The 20,216-nt window shown below is 50.9% G+C and overlaps 1 protein-coding gene across 19 annotated transcripts in view; it reads right to left on the bottom strand.

Moving 5' to 3' along the window:
* The window catches only part of Atp2b3 (ATPase plasma membrane Ca2+ transporting 3), a 72,973-nt gene that overhangs the window by 36,288 nt on the left and 16,469 nt on the right, over nucleotides 1–20,216 (bottom strand). For 11 of the 19 annotated variants that reach the window (XM_075958002.1, XM_075958007.1, XM_075957997.1 and 8 more), the window contains 10 exons: nucleotides 15,298–15,631; nucleotides 10,164–10,361; nucleotides 9,810–10,067; nucleotides 9,222–9,347; nucleotides 8,450–8,575; nucleotides 5,147–5,188; nucleotides 3,177–3,341; nucleotides 2,329–2,543; nucleotides 1,448–1,690; nucleotides 73–314 (listed from right to left, as the gene is read on the bottom strand). In XM_075958002.1, coding sequence (XP_075814117.1) covers nucleotides 73–314; nucleotides 1,448–1,690; nucleotides 2,329–2,543; nucleotides 3,177–3,341; nucleotides 5,147–5,188; nucleotides 8,450–8,575; nucleotides 9,222–9,347; nucleotides 9,810–10,067; nucleotides 10,164–10,361; nucleotides 15,298–15,505 — 1,823 coding nt within the window. In that variant the 5' untranslated portion in view covers nucleotides 15,506–15,631. The remainder of the gene's footprint in view (nucleotides 1–72; nucleotides 315–1,447; nucleotides 1,691–2,328; nucleotides 2,544–3,176; nucleotides 3,342–5,146; nucleotides 5,189–8,449; nucleotides 8,576–9,221; nucleotides 9,348–9,809; nucleotides 10,068–10,163; nucleotides 10,362–15,297; nucleotides 15,632–20,216) is intronic. The other 8 variants (XM_075958004.1, XM_075958000.1, XM_075958003.1 and 5 more) reach the window with 1 other exon arrangement.

Raw genomic sequence — 20,216 nt, 5'->3', positions numbered from 1 at the left:
TAAAACAAGAAATTTTGTACCCTTTTAGCTTTCAGCCACCCAGCCCCTGTCTCCTTCCTGTTACCCACTTACTTTTTGAGCAGGATCTCTGAGGCTCCCTTGCTGAAGAGGCGGAAGCCACCATCAGGCATGCGGATAACCGTGCTCATGGACTTGCGGACTGAGTTGAAGGTGTATACTTTGTAAAGCTTATCTTCTGGAATCTGCTCCCGTACAGGTTGAAAGTCTCGTTTCAGGTCCAGGACGAAGCCCAACAGAGCACACTCTGTTTTGTTGCCCACTTGGCGTGGGAGAGCGCCTTCCTTCTCTGGAGGCTGCAGGAAAGGACAGTCAGCTTGGCATCAGGGCCCAGAGCACCCTCTGTTCCATCCCCAAAGCAAAGGTTCCCATTTGGCTTTGATCATCATGTAGCTAGGAGGCAGAGGCGTGGAACAGAGTAAGGCCACCCTTGTTGACTACAAAGGCCATGACTTGACTGCAAAGTGGCCCTTTATAGGTAGGTTTTCCATCATTTAGCATGCTTTGAAAGGACTTCTAGAACAACCTATCTCACTCAATATCAAGAGCACTCTGTAATGCTAAGGACAGGAGGACAGGGACAAAGGCAACCAGCACCCTAAAGGTTCCTCTTGAAAGTCTGTAGTTTTTCTTGTTTTGTTGAGATGGGGTCTGTCACTAACCTGGAGCCCCTGATATCTGCCTGTCTCTGCCTCCCCAGTGCTGGAAGTACAAGCAGACTTCTGCCTAGTTTTTTTTTTTTAAATAGGTTCTGGTAAGTGAATTCAAGTCTTCATGCTTGTAAGGCAAGCAATTTACTGACTGGAATATCTCCTTAACCTTGTTTTTTGCATTTCTGTTGCGGAATATTCTTTTTGTACACTATAAAGATGTGTGACTCTGATTGATTTAATAAGAAAACTAAATGGCCAATAGTTGGGCAGGATTTCTAGACAGAGAGGTGATATATGACACTCCCACATCACGCTCCATATTACTACAGAGAGGATACTGGGAAGAAGAAGGCAGAGATGCCAGGGATGCAGAACAAGCAGGATGGGCACTACAGAGAAGGGGTAATAAAGCCACTAGTCAGAAAGTAAATTAATAGAAATGGGTTAATTTAAGTTGTAAGAGATAGTTAGAAACAGGCTTAAGCTATCAGCTGAGCTTTCATAATAATGAATCTTCATGCCATTATTGGGGAACCAATGGTCCTGATGAAAAAGTCCATCTGTTCTCCCCTGTTCTGTGTTTCTTTTTATAGTATGATGGGGCAAGCCATTTTGGGCAAACTTCATGTACACCAGGCAAATTCTTTACCAATACCACTTAGTTACTTTCTCAGCACCCCAAGATTTATAAGTAAGCCCAGTGAGTCTCTTCAAGAAGCTCATGCCATGCACCAGTCCTGCCCCCTTCTCTCATCTGCCCTCCTAGCCTTGCTTACTAGTATTTTGGTGGTATAGGCACTGTTGATGGAGATGGCATGAACCAGAAGGTCAAGGATCTTGGGGGTCAGGGCGCTGGGAGCTGGAATCTCTTTGTAGTGGGTGTCTCCTAGGTAGGACTGGACCACGGTCATGCGGTTGGTGGTAAGTGTGCCTGTCTTGTCAGAACAGATGGCTGTGGCATTGCCCATGGTCTCACAGGCATCCAGGTGGCGTACCAGGTTGTTGTCCTTCATCATTTTCTGTAAAGAGCAAAGATGGAGTGTGGGGGGGTACTTAGTTGTTTACTTATAAGGATAAAGGCAATGCGAGTGATACTAACAGTCCATTTGGTGACCTTGGTCATCTCTGGGATGGGTGGCAATCAAACTGAGAGAGTAAGATGCAAGGGCTGTCATCAGATGGGGAACAGTGAGCTTCCAAGAAGCTACTCTCTGTATGAATGACTTGGATGCTTTCTGCCAGAGCTCCCTCGTCAATTGGCTCCTACATCTGTGCTCCTCCACACTCCCCTGGTTCTTCTTTACTCTCCAACTGCTTCTCAGTGGCTCAAAGCCTTTTCTGAGGCTCTGCCTCTCTGTCTCTGTCTCTACAAGCAGCACTAGTTCTTTCTTGTCTTGGCTCCTCTGAATCTCCCTGTGAGGTCTCTCTCAACATCAGCTTCTTTTCTAGCTCCCTTCACTGTGTCCAAGGGATGGGTGGTCACAGTGGGACTGTCTGTTAGGATGTATTATCGAAGTTCATCTCAGCCAGTATCCTTCCTTCCTTTAGCATCCCTAGCCTTCTTTAGTCCCCACTACACCTAAGGTGCTTTGATGACATCCCACTCTAGTTTTGGGGTCTGTGTGATGGAATTAGTTGTAAGTAGTAGTATTATTACCTTGACAGAGTAAGCCAAGGAGATAGTGACAGCAAGAGGCAGGCCCTCAGGGACAGCCACAACCAGCACAGTGACTCCGATAATGAAGAACTTCACAAAGTACTGCACATAGACAGGTGTGCACTCTGCCAGCCACACCCGGCCATCCACGACGAAGGTCTCAATCACAAAGTAGAGGACCAGGATGATGACAGTGATGGCAGACATCACCAACCCTGTCCAGCCATGATGGAGAGGGGCCACAAGAGGTGAGAGGAGAGAAGGAAGAAAAGTTCAGGGCAAGGTAGCCATGGCTGGCCTGAGCCCAGTCAGGGCCGTTGTAAGGGCTTGATGGATTTGGGGTACCTTTTGGGATACACAGCTTGAAGGATGACTCCATGGAATGAGAGGTCCTAGGGTAGCCTTTGCTCTAGTTCCCCAGGACAGTGTGGGGTAAAGAACAGAAAGCTAAGGGTATGAAAGGTACATCTGTGAGGTACTAGCCACCCTCATATTTTGGGGCTCTGGCCAGCAGGCTCTCGGTGAAGTTGGCTACCTGTTGACTATGATGTGGCCAGAAACCTTGAATCAGGGGATTTGCTAGGTAATACATGAGTGTGTGACTTAGGCCTTATTGGGGTGGAGGGTGCTAAGCCAGACCTTGGCAGTCATGGTTGGCTCTGGCCTGCACCTCTGGCCCACCAGTATATGACATTCTTCTGGAATACTATCCATTTCTCTGTACGTGAGCTTTCCTAGAGCCAGGTCAATATTCTGTCCTTTGCACTCACAGCATCTGGAAGTCATATTCCTTCCAGGAGCCCAGTGTCCCCCAGGCTCCTGGCATGCCATCTCTGGCTTGAACATACCTGCTTTGCCAATCTGCACAGCGAGTTTTGTGAGCTTTCCTTGCAGAACTGACTTCTCCTTCTTGGGTACGTTGGCTTTCTTCTTTTCTCGCTCCTCCATTTCCCCACCCTCAGCACTCTTCAGGGGCTGCATTTCCATGGCAACAGCCCCATCCTGCTTCTTAGCTGTACATAGAGGAAACCCTTGGCTGAAGTTAGGGCCTATCAAGGGTAAAGGGGCTATAGAGGGTTATCACAAGGAAAGACATGTCTCATCATATGGGATTCAATGGAGCACTTTTAACTTCAAGTTTTGCAAAGGGAATCTGTAGGCTTCTGTTGCATCCTAAGCCCAGGCCCTCCTGAGGTAGGCAGGCAGTTGCAGCATTGTCCTAGGTGGGACAGAGAGATGGTTCTTTTATGGGAAGACACTAGCATAAGGAACTTGTGACAGACAAGGTGGTCAGTCCAGTAATGTCCCAAAGCTCAATACCTGAAAGAAGTCCTGTGGTTGGTCCAAGGAATGTTCTGGAACCAAAATCTGACTCATTTGCCCACAGACATCCAAGCCACTTCTACTTTCCCCTCAAGATCACTACGGGGCCCTAGTGTATGCTCCTCTTAGCCTAGACAACCCTGCCCAGCTCGCCTCCTCTGTGGGCAAACCTGTTCTGTTCCTCCTGATATTTCCCTACCTCCCTCTTAGATCACGTGGCTCCACTTCACCTTTATAGGCCCCTTAGTTTTCATTCTTGTTGCCTTTGTGGTGGTGACATGGATTCCTCATCTCTCTCTCTTTGTCAAGTTTTACACAGTCCTTGGGCTCGAAACTCTCCAGCTACATTGCCAAAAATAACCATGTCCACTCCACCTGCTTCCTCCACTCTTCCTAAGGGAGGGGCTGCCTGACCTAGCAGTTGTAGGGGTGTCCCCCATTTTGTTTTTGTTTTTGTCTTCTTCCTTCCTTCCTTCCTTCTTCCTTCCCTTCCCTCCTTCCTTCCTTCCTTCCTTCCTTCCTTCCTTCCTTCCTTTTTTAGTTTTTCTAGACAGAGTTTCTCTGTGTAGCAGTTCTGGCTGTCCTGGAACTAGCTCTGTAGAGCAGAAATCTGCCCGCCTCTGTCTCCCGAGTGTTGGGATTAAAGGTGTGCGCCACCGCCACCCAGCTAAAGGTGACCATGGCTATCATAGCACAACTCTACACTTCTTTGTTTTCTTTTTCTTTTTTCGAGACAGGGTTTCTCTGTAGCTTTGGAGCCTGTCTTGGAACTCACTTTGTAGACCAGGCTGGCTTTAAACTCACAGAGATCTACCTGTCTCAGCCTCTCAAGTGCTGGATTTTAGGTGTGTACTGCCACCACCCGGCTTCAGTTTGTCTTCCTCTTATTCTGCATCCCTTCACCTCACCTGGCAGTTCGAGACTACTTACCATAGCTCTTTCCTCCTAGCAGCCTTCAGGACATGCCAGACCCTGCCTAGTTGGGTCACTCTAGCCTTGAGTCCCTACCTTCTGTTATCCCACCAAGCAAGGGCCAGAGCCAGATGCGTCCTAGTCCACAAAGCCCTAGCAATCTCGGTTATCTTCCAGGCTTTGGCTAACTCCTCTTACCTGGGAAACTCATAGGACTGTCACCTAGGGATTTTGACAAGTTACCCTCTCTATGCCTTGGCTTCCTTATCTGGCCAAAGTGGTCTCAGGTGTCCATGGGGAATTCTCATACATGGACAAGTTCAAGCCATGCTGGTGGCCTTGGCACTGACCAGTCGTTTTCCAGGTGGCTCATCTAGGCTTCATGGAAGCAGTGTCTGGTAGAAACTGGAGCATCCTCCAAGAGTATCCCCTTCACTGCCAAGCCAGGATGGGACTTTGGGGCCCACTCACCTGTATTTAGGTGCTGCTTCTTCCTTGGCAGTAGGTGGTCCCTCCCCATTCCCCCCTCTCTCCCTCCTCCCCACAAGCTCCTCAGCAGCCCTGAGCCATGCACGCACGTTACCTCTGGTTTGGCTACTGTCCATCGCCCCATCCTGCTGCTTGCCTACAATGGAAGAGGAATGACAGACACGGAGAGACTTGAGAACACCCATGTGGTCATGACATACACAGAAGCACAGGAGAGTAGGAAGAACTTGGGCACATATAGCAGTTTGTAGCTCCATGGGGTAGAGGAGGGAAAGGAAAGGCCTGATTGCTGCTCGCCATGACCTGGCCTATGGATTGGCTTTCTTGATGATCTGTTCTTTCCAGGAGCAATCTGTCAGTACCTCCCAGAACATGTTAACTGCATATACTCTGGGCTTCCTGGGCCAAGCTCCTACCCAGTGTTTCCCACTAGGCCTTGACCTCCGCTCCACAGTGAGTCTCTAAAGCCAGTCCTGGGTGGTTTCTGGGTCAGGTGAAGTAGCTGTTGACAGTTTCTGGAAGGCCCGCTGCCTTAAGGTATGTACTTCCCTTAGATATTTGATCTTTCAGATCCAACAGGAGGTAACTCCCAAGCTCTGAACCAACCCAACCCCTGTACTCTTCTCTGAGGCCACTACTAGATGTGTGTCCTTTAAAAGGACAGGGTTCTGTCTGTTTTAGGGCCCTGGTGGGCACATCCAAACTGTAGGTCCAGAGCCACTGTGAAAAGAAGGTCTAAGTGGTGAGTACCCAGCAGCACTAGGGAGAAGGTGCAAATACTAGATTCCAGGTGGCTTTGTCTGAAGCCTTAGGTTGGGTACAGCCCATAGTGCCAGCCACTCTTTTTGAGGGTTGCACAGCCCAGGTGGCAGTTTGATGTGGGAGTGTCATATATCAATCTGTTGATTTCATTGGTTAAGCAATAAAGGAACTGCTTGGCCCTCATAGGTTAAAACATAGGTGGGAGGAGTAAACAGAACAGAATGCTGGGAGGAAGAGGAAGTGAGCTCAGACTTGACAGCTCTGCTCTCTGGGGCAGACGCGATGACGCTCCGACCCAGGATGGACGTAGGCTAGAATCTTCCCGGTAAGCGCACCTAGTGGTGCTATGCAGATGATTAGAAATGGGCTAAATTAATATGTGAGAATTAGCCTAGAAGAGGCTAGATAGAAATGGGCCAAGCAGTGTTTAAAAGAATACAGTGTCCGTGTAATTATTTCGGGGTATAAGCTAGCCAGGCGGCCGGGGTGCTGGGGACGCAGCCCCGCCACTAGTATTATTACAGCAGTTAGAGGAGTTTATCTGGGAGCCACATCTTCACTGGTCCCCATTTAGGGAGGAATCTTCCAGCACAGGATCATTTTCTACCCAGTAGCTCATGTCACTGGGGAATCAAAAGACAGAGTATCGGGTAGCTTCTAGGCAATGAAACCACAATCTGGGGTCCCAAGAATGAGAGAGACATCTTCAACCATAAGCAGATCATATATTGGACCCTCTTTGCCCAGGGCCCCTGTGTGGGTTAGGGGTAGTTTAGAGATGAAAGAGACTTCTTTTATTTGTTTGTGTGTGTGTGTGTTCATGCGTGTGTGAGTGTATGCGTGGGCCTATGTCTCTTTTATTTGTGTGTGTGTCTGTGACAATGGAGGCCAGGAAAGGACATTTGGGGCCTCTGGAGCTGGAGTTGCAGGGGGTTGTGAACTTCCCAATACTGGTGCTAGGAAGCAAAGTGAACATGACTAGAAGAGGTAGCCTGGAGTAAAGCAGAGCACAGGAGGGGAGGGAGGGACTCAGGAAGAAAAGGGCATATAGGAGTCATGAGAAGAGATAGCAATAGAATGTAAGGGTGGCAGGTTGACAGGGAACAGCTTCAGAGCATGCCCAGTGGGTTGACAGAACCACAAGAGTAAGATGAGGGCACTGGCCAAGATAGATGCTATTCCTCAGAGCCCCTCGGGGTACTTCTCCAGGAAGCTGGCCCACTCCAGTTCCCTAAGTCTCACAGCCAAGCAGTGTTGGTGAAGTGCACGCAGCTTGTCTTGGAGAGTCTGGATGAAGAAGATCAAGTTCAATGAGGAGGGAGTGGCCTAGGCCCAAGCTGTGAAGACTATCTAAGAGATAGAACAGGAGACCAGGAGCTTGGACACCAAGGACACCAGGAAAGTGCAGGTGATAGCAGCTCAAGGGAGAGACCATTGGCTCCAAGGGGAGGGAGTGGATTTCCTAAAGGGATTTATGTGGAAGGTGTGTCCTGTCAACCTAACAGAACCAAGAAGACACTAGGTAAGGTCATCATGCATGGGGACTCAAACTAACCTATCATTTGTCTGTGTATTCCAGGAGCACACATTAAAGTTGTGGGATAACACTGGGAGGGGCTCAGTGGAGATTGGGGACTTGGTGCAGGTGGCAGAAGACCTGGCCTGTCAACATCAGGGAGGTGCCCATACAGGGAGGCACAGGACCAGGCTGCCAGGGAATAAGGATAATAGAAGCTTCTCAGTGATTGTAGCCCTGACAGTCATGTCTCCAGGCTCCCAGGGACAGGGGACCTCAAGAAGTAGCCTAAGGCCAGGACTATTAACTTGTCCTTCCTCATGCTGGTCTGTCCCTGTATAGACTGTGGCTCCAGGTCCTCTAAGACGGGTGGGCATGCATCTGGAAGTATCTGCTCCATAGTCACCTGAGGCTGTGGAAAAGAACCAAGGGCAGACTGCTCACCAGAGCTAGGGTGTGTGCCTGAGTCACAGAGGAGCAGGGCCTGACAAGCGGAAGCTCTGTAACTCCATGGTTTTGAGTGCCATGGCTGGAAGGGGCGGTATCGTAGCTTTCGGCCAGGGATCCCAGGGTCATAAGGAAGCTGGACTCTCCAAAATCTTCTGTTTCTATCCATTGCTATCCTCAGAGACAGGGCTACCACTTGCTAAAGAGCCTACCTTGCCCACCCCATCCGGCATCCCCTGGCCCTGGCTGTTATTTTGAGACCTATCCCTATCTGCTCAGAAGACTTCCACTTTGGATTTTGTGAGCATCCCCGAATCTTCCCTATGGAAGTTGAGTACTTTGAGGGTGAGCTTGAAGATCTCAGCAGTATCTTTCAAAGTTGAGATAAGAGGTTACATTTCTGTGAGCACACTTTACCCCAGGGACAGATGTACCAAAGCCGTCATAGAATAGCCATCTAAGGAAAGCTGCCCCCTACACAAGGATTATTGACCTGCTGACTCTTAGAAAAAATACCAGAAGGATCCTCAAGAAGAATTAGAAGAAGGTGGTGGCTTCCCACCCTTCTCCCTGGAGCCAGGATTGGCCAGCAGGCAGATGAAGAAGCAAGGACATTAACATAGAAGGAAGCTGTCTCATCATCTCTGGACATTGGAATCATGGCTGCCTTACCTTTCTTGTCTTTCTTCTCCTCCTCCTCTCCACCAGCTCCAAGCAATGTAAAGATGATGCCTGTCTGGGAGTTCACGCCAACAGCTGTTACCACCATTCTTCCAGAACCTTCCATGACATGAGTGCCTGGCACAGAAACATAGAGGAACTAAGACAACCTGGTAGGACACGCTCAGCACCCATATGCTGGCTCTTAGGGTTTCCCTGAGGCAGGTCCTTCTCTTGCAGAAGTCACTGCAGCTGTTGACCCTCCATCTAGACTGCAGCCTGTTTATAGGCTTGCTGTAGTGGAAATGAGCCAAAGTACCACAGACTGGCGGGTCTTTGTCAGAAGCATAGTCTGAGCCATTACGGGGCCCACCAGGGGACCTCTGGTTTTTCTGTTCGGTTTCATATTACATTTCCCATTAAGATAAAAGTGTGCTGAATTTGAACCTTCTAGAAAAGGAACAAAAGATACATGGGGTCATCTTCAGAGTCTATATGTAGATGGAGCACACTATTGACCCCAGAAAGCCCTCCCCTTGGGATGTCCCATTCATGATATCAAAGGCCCCCTTGAACAGTGGAGTATCATTTCTTTGTCCTGTGGCTGGAGCCACACCACCAGGCCTCCAGTAACCTGCTCTGGCATGGCAGTGGGTAGCATTCTCAGAAGGGCTATTCAGGGAGATCTTAGTTAAGGCAAGTCCACCAGGATGGCTTGCCTGGGGATGCTAGGGCCAGGTTTTCAAGCAACCTTACCTGGGCTGTCTGAGAAGGTAACCCTTACCTGAGAGCAGCATAGGGTCTTTGTCTGCTGACTTGCGCACATGGTCCGACTCGCCGGTCAGGGAGCTCTCATCGATCTTGAGGTCATTGCCTTGGATTAGCACACCGTCGGCAGGCAGAAGGTCTCCTATAAGCCAGCCCAGGCCAGAACTGAAGGCTATGGATCCATGGGACCTCCCTACCCTTTCCTCTTCCTGCCTTTCCTAGGGGAGGTCCTATCATCTGGGAGAGGTCTGGGGGTCTCTCTTCTTTCTGCCTCCTCTTTTGTGTGTGTGTGTGGGGGGGGTCATCCACATCTAACCATGTTGTCCAGCTCTCAAAGAACAGGGACAACACTTGTATCCTATAGTAGTAGAAGAATACCTCTCCAGAGGCTGAGGCCAGCTTGCTTCCTGTGGGTACTGTTGTATCTCAAATTTCTTTTCTGCCCCTAATCACACCCCGCATGCTCCAATCCCAGGCCCCTGTAGGGGGAAACACACAGACTACTGGGGAGACAGTCTACGCTGGAGAGGTTCCTTTGGCTCACCCTTCTCAGAAATGGCATTCAGGCTTTCTTGGCAGGGTAGAAGAAGATGGGTACACTTACCGTATTTGACCTGGGCAATGTCTCCCACCACCAGTGCTGCCACAGGGACCTGGAGGAGCTGTCCATTTCGGATGACAGTAAACTTCTGCTCCTGCTCAATACGGCTCTGAAGACCTCGGAACTGCTTTTCCTTACTCCAGTCATTAAAGGCCGTGACCAGCACCACACAGATGACAGAGAGTAGGATGGCAGCCCCTTCGATCCAGCCAGCCTCAGCCTCTCCCTCGTCCTCTGCCCCACCAGATACATTCCCACAGGCTGTGACCAAGGATGGAGAAGAACATGAAGGAGATGTAAAGTCATGGAAACCAAGCGCTGGGACCCCCCTTTCTAGCCCAGAGCCTCGCCCCTTACCTTCACTTTCCTCTCCAGGTGGTGCATAGAAGGAGAGGCCCAGGGAGACGATGGCAGCCACCTCCAGGATGATGAGAGTCACATCCTGCAGGGCTTCCCATACCAACTGCAGGAAGGTCTTGGGCTGCTTGGGAGGGATGAAGTTCTGCCCATAGATCTGCCTGCGTTTCTCTAAGTCATTGGTGTTGTCTGCCAGGCCTACACAGTGTGCCGGGAAAATGACAGAAGCACAGAAGAAGATGGCACAGGCTAGCCCTTGGTACCATAAGCATCTCTGACTAAGCTGCTGCAGCAGCAGCAAGAGTGCCCCTTGTGGCTCTCTAGCTAAAGCCTGCCTCTCTGGAACTCCGGAGTGGATGCTCAGAGAATGCAGAGTGGTACAGGCCAAGTGCTACAAGCCTTTCTGCAGGCACAGGACTAAGCATAGGGGACCAAGCACAGCCCTCATAGTGAGTACCCAGCCTGAGGAAGAGATGGTAACCCAGGAAAAGGGGCTATGTATATCCTGATGCACTTATAAGACAGCAGGTCTAGGGAAGGAGGTCTTAGGCCTGTAGATGTCTCAATTGCTGAAACACTAGCCTACACTCTGCACCATTCATGTCTGCTGTTATTTCTGTGTCAAAGTTATCTTTGAGGGATGCTTGCAGGGAAGCGCTAACACCCAACAAAGGAAAGGACAGCAAGGACCCAGGAGGATGCTATGTGGCCAAGGGTAGCTGAGATAGGAGCAGAACAGAGCACCCAGGGGCTCCTTGGGTTGAGGGTGGGTAAAGAGGTGAATCAATATCTAAGTGGCTTCAGTGGATTTGTGGGGAGGTTACCAATTAAGGGGATCCAGGTAATATTAGCCCAGTTTCACCCAAGTGCCAAAGAATTGGCCAGGGCCCTCTCTAGAGGGATCGGACAAAGTTATCTGTCTCCTAACACTTAGACTCCATGTCTCCTTGAGAGTGCTGGTCACTAGGCCCCACACATGCTTGAAAGATGGGACTGTGTTTGAGACTCTGGCACCTTGAAAGTGAGGCAGCCTTTGGACCTTGGCCACCCTACCCTATGGCCTACCTTTTCCAAAGACATGCAGGGCTACCCAGCCTGATCTGCAAAGGGGGCAAGGCACAGGGGAACCAGGGACATGGATATATCCAGGAGCATAGCTGTTGAGGAAGATAGAACAATGTCTTCTGGACATGGATGGAGGCCTACTTTCTAGAAGTTTCCCAGGGAAGGCTCAGAGAGAATGAGTGTGAGAGCAAGTTCTTAGTTCCAGAGATCTACATAAGGTCTTATGAAAGGGAGGCTTGGAAGTCCTTCAAGGTGGAAGTATGGGGCTTGCAGGAAGAAACGAAGGCAGAGGTTTATGGCTTCTCATAACTAGCTGTTGCTATGGGGAACTGATCCTCTAGGTCGTGCAGGGAGCCTGTTCTGCAGTGGGGGAGGAAGGACTCCATTTACCAGCTCCAGAGGCGGCTGGAGTTTGAAAGGACCAGCACCAGGAAAGGACAACAGAGTTCCACAGGGCCGAGATACCATGACACAGAGTTGAAGAGAGGATGACCCAAGGTCTGGTGCCCACAGTGCCCGGGAAATGCCCAGGCACGTGGCTCCCAAATACCCAACACCTTCTTGGGATTGGCGATGGGGATGGCCGAGACTAAGGGGACTGTCACTGGCTCATGCAGAGAACAGGAGAGGAAAGGGGAGGAAAGGGAAGGAAAGGGAAGCTCCTCTCAGGCCTAACATGAGACACTTCAATCACTGTAGGGTCCAAGGGCAGAGAAGTCCTTAACTCATGGCTCCAGGACCCTGGAGGTAAACTCCATGTAGATCTCAGACAAGTGAGAAATTGCCACAGCCTTACCCTTAGCTGGCAATCTTCTCTGCAGGCTGATCCAGCCCCTCCTTAGGTTCATCCAGGCCTCCAGTGCTACACCCCAAAGGGACCAGCTCTACACTGACACCTAGTATATGGGTGGTAGGTTGAAGTTCCCACCAGAGTCATTGACATGGCTTCTACCACCTGCTGAAGGAGCTGAGTGGTGATCAAGAGAGCCATCTGGTCCATGGAGCATGCGCAGCAGGCGGAGTTTAGGAAAGCACTAAGACTCAGCCCCAGATCGCTCATCAATAAGGAAGTGCTGACAATGGGCCTTCTCAGAGGAGCAGGGAGGAGCTTGAATGAAGGACTGACAAGAGCAAAAGTTGCAAGCAGCACAGCCTTGGCACGTCCATAGCATCCAGCCACAGTGTCCTTCCCACCCAGAAGGGCTGCAGCTGTCCCTGCCTTTCTCTCCCTGCCCTCATTGAGCCTGGGCTGGGCTGGCATCTCAGATTTCTACTAGGGCCAAAGACCTCTTTCTGAAGTCCCACAGCTTTCCTAGTAAGGTGTTAGGAAGAAAGGCTGGGCCTCCTCAGCTTTCTCCCTACCCCCACCACAGCTTTCCCAGTAGGGTATCTGGGAGACCTCAGCCTTTTCCCCAGATTGAGCCTTTTTGCCTTCAACTGCAGGAGCTATGAAAGACTCAACATTACAAGGGATGCACCAGAACTCTAAGCTCCTAGACACTTAGGGTCTACACTGCCCTTGGCCTGGAGCCCCCAGAGAGGGGAAGTGATCCATTTTAGCTTCTAGAAAGCCTGAGACCCATGGCACCATGTGACTCTGCTTCCTGATTGTCCTGCTTCACATGTCCAGACTGTTCCCAAAGCCAATGAGGCCCTTAGTCCCTTTCCCACAGAAACTCGCTCCTTCCCCTCCTCTGCCTTGTCCTTGGATTGCCCTTGCTACTGCAGCAATTCCCCTCCCCTCCTCTGCCCAAGACTAGCACTTGCCTTCAGATTGAGCCTTGGCCTTTCTGTAGGGTTGGGGGTCCCAACAGCTGTCACAACTGCCATGGTACCATTGCTTATGGGTGTGGTAGAGAAGGCAGCTGTGGTCCTTCTGGTTTCAAACATGTGCCCACCTAGCAGGCCCAAGACATGGGGAAAGAGGCTGGGCGGTTGGCATGGACACAGATGGGCTGTTTGCCCGGAGCAGAGGCCAGATGCCATCAGAATTGGATTAGGACCACATTGTGTCAGCTCTCAGCTCATCTGCCCCCTCCTTCTTTTGACTGTCGGTGGAGAGCAGAGAAGACAGGGGCAGGGTGCAGAGCCCCCTAACTAGCCTACCAGGAGGTTCCTGACCAGCAGGCAGACCCTTTTTCAGGATGGGTTCTAGAATCCTTCTGAATCTCTGCAGAGGTAATAACTGCCAAAGTCCCCTCCACCAACATGCCACATACCTACCTGGCCCACTTTTCCTCTGTCAAACCCTTTCTGGGCCCCCAGAGGATTGGCATGGGGCCGGAAGTACAGTTAAGTCTGCCCCTTCCATTAAGAAGGCCTGCTGAGGAGCCTGCCTGCTCCAGGCTTGCTGCTTGCTGTGCTGAGGAAATGGGGGAGTGAGAATCACCTACTCCTGGCCCCAGACAGCTGGGCCCTAGGAGCTAGGGGGAAGGGCTGGTCCCTGGGCTGCCATGGGGACATAGGGTCTCAGAGGCCTGTCAGGGACTGAGCCACCCACCTGGGCACCTGCTCTTCTACATGCCCACCACATTTATAGGCATCAGACAAGCCTTGGAGCTCTGTGGCAGAATCGGGCAGGTTCCCAGGGGCCTTGACATTTTAAATATTTAACAAGGCCTGACAGGCAGAGGGAAGAGCTGCCAGCTAAAGCCCATCTGCTTCCTTTGATCTGGGAGAGGCCAGAGCCCTTGTAGCTAAATGACCCTCTACCCCAGCCTTCTCAGAGGCCCCCAGTCCTCAGGGGGGTGGGTGGGCAAGGAGGAGGACGGAAAGAGAGCCTTTGGCATGAAGCCCAGCCATCTGTCCTGGCAGAACAGTGCTTCAGGCTGGAGTATGTGTGTGTGGTGGGCAGGCTGAATAGATTATTCATGGATGGAGCAGCTCTGCAACTCTATAGCTAAGGAAGGTCCAGATGGCCCCAGGAGGCCACCTTGCCTGGAGTTCTTAACCTGGCCCTTGGGCATGCCTTCTTCCATTTCTAATACTTCCTTGGGCCCATGCACCACTTCCTATGGATACATGATGCTTTCTTCAATCCACCTAGGGCAAGGCTAGAGTAAGAGCATCTGGTGTGTATCTTAGAGGCTCCGAATGGGGGCAAGGGCAGAACAAGGAGGCTTGAGGTGCTGAGCATGAGTGTTGCAACCAAAGGACTGATTTAGAAACAAGAATGGGCAAGGCCTGGTAATGGGAGGGACAGAGGAGCCAGGGAGCCGGAAGAACCCAGGTGGTGGCTAGGACTTGCAGGACTGGGTGGGCCAAAATGCCACTACTGAGATGGGTGACTGTTAAAATCAATTAGCAGTGTCTGGGAAGCAGGCCTGGCATCAGGTGGGAAAGCTCCCACAATCCTGCCAGGCCAGTGTCAGATGAACCAGAAAGGGTTCCAACTCTTGAAATCTGGGGCTAGATTTGGCTCTTTGGTGACCCTAGTCTCACAGCAGACCCAGGCATCAGGGAGTTGAAAACCTAAGAGGACAGTCACAGAGTATCCGCTCTAGATACTCTAGAGGGCTCTCACCATGTTTCTTCTCTGGAAGCCCACCGGTGTGGTCCTGGCAGTGCCTCAGACTTGCACCTCACTGGGACAGCCTGCGGCTGCTGTCACTATGTATGTGTGTGTTCATCTATGCTCATATGCGCTTATGACCAAAGGTCAGTTTCATGTGTCTTCTCGGTTGCTCTCCCCCTAACAGAGGCCATGGCTTCCTCCTTCTTCGGTAGGAGACAGTCGACACTGCTGTTTCTTGAAAAGAATCCAGGGTTTCCATTTGAACCCTCCACCTTTCGCGGTTCTCATCTGCCCTTCCTTCTCTTTTTTCTTGTGGGGTAGGAGGAGGCTCAACTCTCACCCTCAGAATTTAGTACCCCTGCACAAGGCACCTTCCAGTCAAGACAAAGTGACTGAGCAGAAGGCAACAGTCAGGGGCTAGCTTTCCTCCGAGGTCAACTTGAGCCATTCAAGGCAGTCAGAGCAGCAGCACAGCGCTCCAACTGTCTTCCAGGCGTAAGGCAGACCCCAAGTTCCTAGGATAGCCCTTTCCCTCCCCAAACCCGATGAACTTACCCTCAGTAGGCGAGGTCTTCAGCCTCCTGCACAGCCCACTGACATCTCCGTAGGCTTCCTGAATCTTCTGCAGTGCCTCGACACCTCGGAGTTCCATGAGGTTGCGTAGTTCTGCGAGTGTGCACCCAAAGCCACCCACATGGGGCATTTCCCGCTGCTGCTGGGGTTTGGGGTGGAACTCGATGGAACTGTTTGCCATGTCCCCCATCCTGTCTGGCAGGCCTTCTCACAGGTGCAGCTTTGACTCAGTCGCAGTTAGGGACAGTTGGCCACTTAAGATCCCAGTGCTGAGGTGAGGCAAGGTGGTGGTGGGAAAGAGGCTAAATGTGAACACCTGAGGAGAACAAGGCAAGAAGAGGTCAAGGGACTGGTTCAGACAAAATGGATGTTTCTCCCATCTTCATTCAGTGTACTCTGTGACTCACAAATGCTAGATTGACCCTCTAGACCAGCTCCCATTGTCCTGCCTATCGTGAGCATCCAGAGCTAGAGGGTTTGTTAGGTGGGAAAGAAGGGAGTAGTGGGGCCCTTCTGCCACCAGCACCAGCCAGCTCTCACTGCCTCTCTAAACCATTTGGAAACCTACTTGAAGTAAGGCAATTTGGGGTCATAGGTAGCTACTCTTGCTTCATATGCACAAGAGATCAGGGCCTATCATCACTTCTTGCTTGACCCTCCCGCCTACTTCTTGCCTAGTGCCACTGCCATGATCTAAGTCCCCAGAAGTCCTCAGTGGCTCAGGCGTGGGCTGTCCAGGGCTCCAGGGGATAGACTGAGCCATGGAAAGGAGCAGCTGCACTCCTTGTCAAGGTTGAGTGGGCAGGGTGTTTTCGCAACCCTCGGGGTTCCTGGGGATAGGAGGAGGAGAGGAGGCCCAGTGGAGAGCAGAAAAAGGGGTGAGGGAGGGAAGGAGGTAAAGAGAAATTGATAGGTAAAAGAGAGTAAGCATAAGGGGAATCAAAGTGGAGGTGACCAGGACAGGGCACACAGGAGAAAGTTCAAAGCAACCCCAGGTCACTAGTGACTCTGCTGACACTCTGCTCCCTAGTGTATTGCTACCACACCCCAATGAAGGAGCTAAGGTTTGCCTTTCTGAAAACATCCAGCTGGGTGTGGTGGTGCACGCCTTTACTCCTAGCCACTTGGGAGGCAGAGGCAGGTGGATCTCTATGAGTTCGAGGCCAGCCTGGTCTACACAGCAAGTTTTAGGACAGCCAGAGCTGTTACACAGAGAAACCCTGTCTCAAAATGAAAAAAAAAAACCCAAAAAACAAAACAAACAAAGCCATCCGGACCCCCCGCAGGTCATAGCACTTTCCCCTTCTGCAGGGCTTCCTGAGGCTCTTATCTCCCTATCCTCTGCACCAGTGCTCCTTACCTTATCAAGATGGCTGCCCTGTAGCAGCCTTCCTGGGGTCTGGCTAGGCCCTATTGGACCTGCCCTCCTCCTGCAGGGCCATGTGCCAAACTTGCCATATTGGTTCCCCTAGAACTGAATTATTCTCAGAGCACAGGGCTTTGGCCTTTGCATCAGTAAACAACCATCCTGGCAACATGCTTGGCTGGACTAGACCTCTCACCTTGGGCAAAAAAATCCTGGCTCACAACAATCCTCTCAAAAATCAGAGCTCAGATATTCATCTAGGTTTCTGATCTAGAAGCACCCAGGGCAAAAAAAAATAACCCAGAGCCTAGAAGAAAGGCAAAAAGGCTCTCATGCAGCTAAAATAGAGGTGGTTAAGTCCATGGCCCTCACTGTCAGGAGGGTCCAGTGGGTTACAACCTTTGAGCCCTGTCAGGTGCCATGAACTGAGAATGTCACATCTAGAAGAAGAGCACAGGCATGGGGGTGGGTGGGCAATGAAGCATTCCCATACATGTTCCAAATATGGAGACTTCGGTTCTCAAGAAAAAGTATATGTGCCTATTCGCAAGGTCTGAGGGGCACTTAGAAAATGTTTGTCCTAATTGGTCACCATTTCACAATTTGGGCATCCAAATAGTAACTGTTCTATCACTTTCTACATGGATCAGCTTTCACTTCTGGAAGATGTGGGATGAAAATGGCAAATGCAAGATGACTTCCCCATCTTCTCTCAATCCTGTGCACCTCTCCCACTAGTTTCAGTTGGAGATATATATATATAGAGAGATAGATAGATATAGATATAGATATAGATATTTCTTTGGTATCTGTGGCAGGCACTGACTTTTTGTGCTAGAGGTTGACAAAACTAAACTAAAGTTCCGGCTGGGGTTTCAGGGAAGGCCTCTAGGAAGGACAAAGAGAAAAAAAGACTGAAAGGAAAAACAGCTAAGCAAGGCCTGGGGAGGGACAGGGACGTGGCCCTTCTGCTTGGTTGAGCAGCAGCAGCCTGAAGCAGTGACTCGGGATGACAGGGGCAAGCAGTGGGCACACAGGAAGCTGGGCAGAGTGTGCTCCTTCCACCGGCGCTCTGTGACTTTGCCATGCCAACCACCGAGGAGGGGGGTGACAAGTATCGCTCAATTGTCAGTGCCAGAAGTCAAGGCTTCGTTAAGGGGAACGACAGAGTTAGAGGAAATTGAGACTGCAGCCTCAAGGTAGGCTTGTTAGCTTCCCACTGATATCTGCCTTCCCCAACCCCTACCCCAGGTGGCCTTGGCTCAGGATGGTGTCCTGACTACAGGAGGGTGTTTCTCCTCCCTCCTGTCTCTGACCAGAGCTCTACTGCTCCCCAGAGTCCCAGTGCAAAAGCAATTGGATGTACCTGTCAGATTTGCGTTCTGTCCTCTACTACTTCCGCCACCCCCAGTCTGCTGGCTGCTGGAGAAGATGAATGGGTCTAGTTTGTCAGGGTAGACACTGTCTTTAGTCGGCACAACCCCCCCCCCCCATGAGTCAGCTTCTTAGGCCCTAGTCAGACAAAGCTGGAGGAAAGGCCAGATCAACAGGACTCTAAGTACCCAGTACTGGCAAGTGAAATCACAGAAGGGTCCTCATTGGCTCTCAGGCTCTTTCAGTCCTTTAGAGGGGTGGCCAGTACTCGCCTCAAGTGAGGGCTCAGTACTGTATTCACTCACCCATGCTTGAAGCCTCAGGGCTCCAGCTGAGAACCTGCAAGTCCCCAGCTGAGTTGCCTAAGGACTCCACAGGGACTCTTTGGGAAAGGGAAGCCAGATGAAGGATTTTACTCTTTGAAAGTCCATTAATCTTTTCAGCCATTTTGCCCACCTGGAAATAAGGGTGCTCTTAGGCCTGGGGTGTGAAGTGAACGCTGAGATGTCTGCATGCTCTTCAGAGCATGTATCTGTAGGTCACAACTACAGTCGCCCAGATCTAGGAGTCCTGGAGGAGGCCAGGGCTCCCCTAATGTAACTGAAGCATTTTTGCCACCCCCTCCTCCCTGTCCCTGACCTGCAGCGTAGAACTACTCCTGATTTTGGAATTCTGTCATCCCTGAAGATGGCTGGACCTTTGGTGTCTCATAGTAAGGGTCCTGGGTAGAGAGGTCAAGCCATGTCACCTCCCTGTAGCCAGAAGGACTTCTGGAGCTCATGGCACCCCTGCTCCTGTGTGACTGTCCTGGGGTCAAGTTGCCCTTACCACCTCAGTATCCCCCAACACCTTGACTGCCAGGTGTGTCTAGCTCCTGTCCCCCCATCTCCCACTAAGCAACCCTGACACCCTGCTTGCCAGCAGAGGGATCTCCCTATAGGCTAGCAACTAGTGGCCATGTTGCCCTAAAATCCTCATTGCCTAGCTTGGGCGCCGCCACTCTAGGAAACTCTTCCTGTAGTCCATGACTGGTTCTGCCACACATTTTCATTCTCCAGCCCCAATCAAGAAGACCAAATTCCTTCAAAGCACCTTCCGGCTCTTCCTCTGCCTTTGGCGTGTTCCCCATGCCCCACACCAGCCTACACTGGTCATCACTCCTCTACCAGAGAGCATCTCTGAGCTTCAACAACACGTCCTTTTCTCTCATCACCACCTGCTGACATCCAATGGCTTCCTTTAGTTACAGTTACTGTGGAACGTTCTCTAGAATGTATCTACCAGTTAGTTTTCCAGTCATAAGTAATTGCTGCTGAGCCCAAGATCCCATTATCCATTCCTACTTCCCAGGGCTGGGCACAGCCGTAAACAGAATTGCCTTTACCTGCATCCTTAATTCTTTGAGACACATTGTTGACCACTGAGTTGCCAAAGTGCACAGAGTGGTCTATCCCAGATGACGATGGGGTTGGAGGATTTAGTAAGTGGGTGCCTGGTCCACAGAGAAGGAGCTTGAAGCTCTGAAGGTGGCAGCATGAAGCCAATAGGAGTGGGCACTCAAATTTTCCTCATCTTCATTCACTCAACAGGCCACAGTTCAGATGGAAGGCACCAGTTAAGGGGAGGCCTCCTGTGGGTGACTCTTGACTGCTGCAGAGAGCAGAAGCCATATGTTCTCTTCATCCCTGGCTTGTCTGTAAACATGGATGATGGTCTCTTCCAGTTTTAATAAGGACAGCAACCATCACTGAAATGACCAAGAACAGAAATGACCAGGCCTATCAGTTCTGTAGGCCTGACAGAATTTCCGGCCTGGGCTGGCTGCCGAGAGTGGCCTGTAGGCATCAAAAGGACAGGGAATGTACCATTTCTGTGCTCTTTCATCTTTCCGACCTTAATTGGCTTAATTGAATTGAGAACCTCCTCAGAGGGGCCCTTGAACCTTCTGGCATTTGCTCCATCTTGGCAGAAATTGGCCAACATCATAGGGTAGAGAGAGCAGAAACCTGCATTGGGTTCCCTGGTTTAGCTCACCCTCACTGTGTGACCATCATACAGATTCCTTCTGGTCTCATCCCTCTAGCACCTACTCTTCTAGTGACTCAAATCTGCTTGACCAGAATATCAAGGCTCTTCCTTTCTGGTTCTCTCTCTCTCCCTC

The sequence above is a fragment of the Microtus pennsylvanicus genome, chromosome X (assembly GCF_037038515.1).
Source record: "Microtus pennsylvanicus isolate mMicPen1 chromosome X, mMicPen1.hap1, whole genome shotgun sequence".
Classification (NCBI taxonomy): Eukaryota; Metazoa; Chordata; class Mammalia; order Rodentia; family Cricetidae; genus Microtus; species Microtus pennsylvanicus.
The sequence above is the reverse complement of the archived record's forward strand: the minus strand, read 5'-3'. Positions and strand labels throughout refer to the sequence as shown.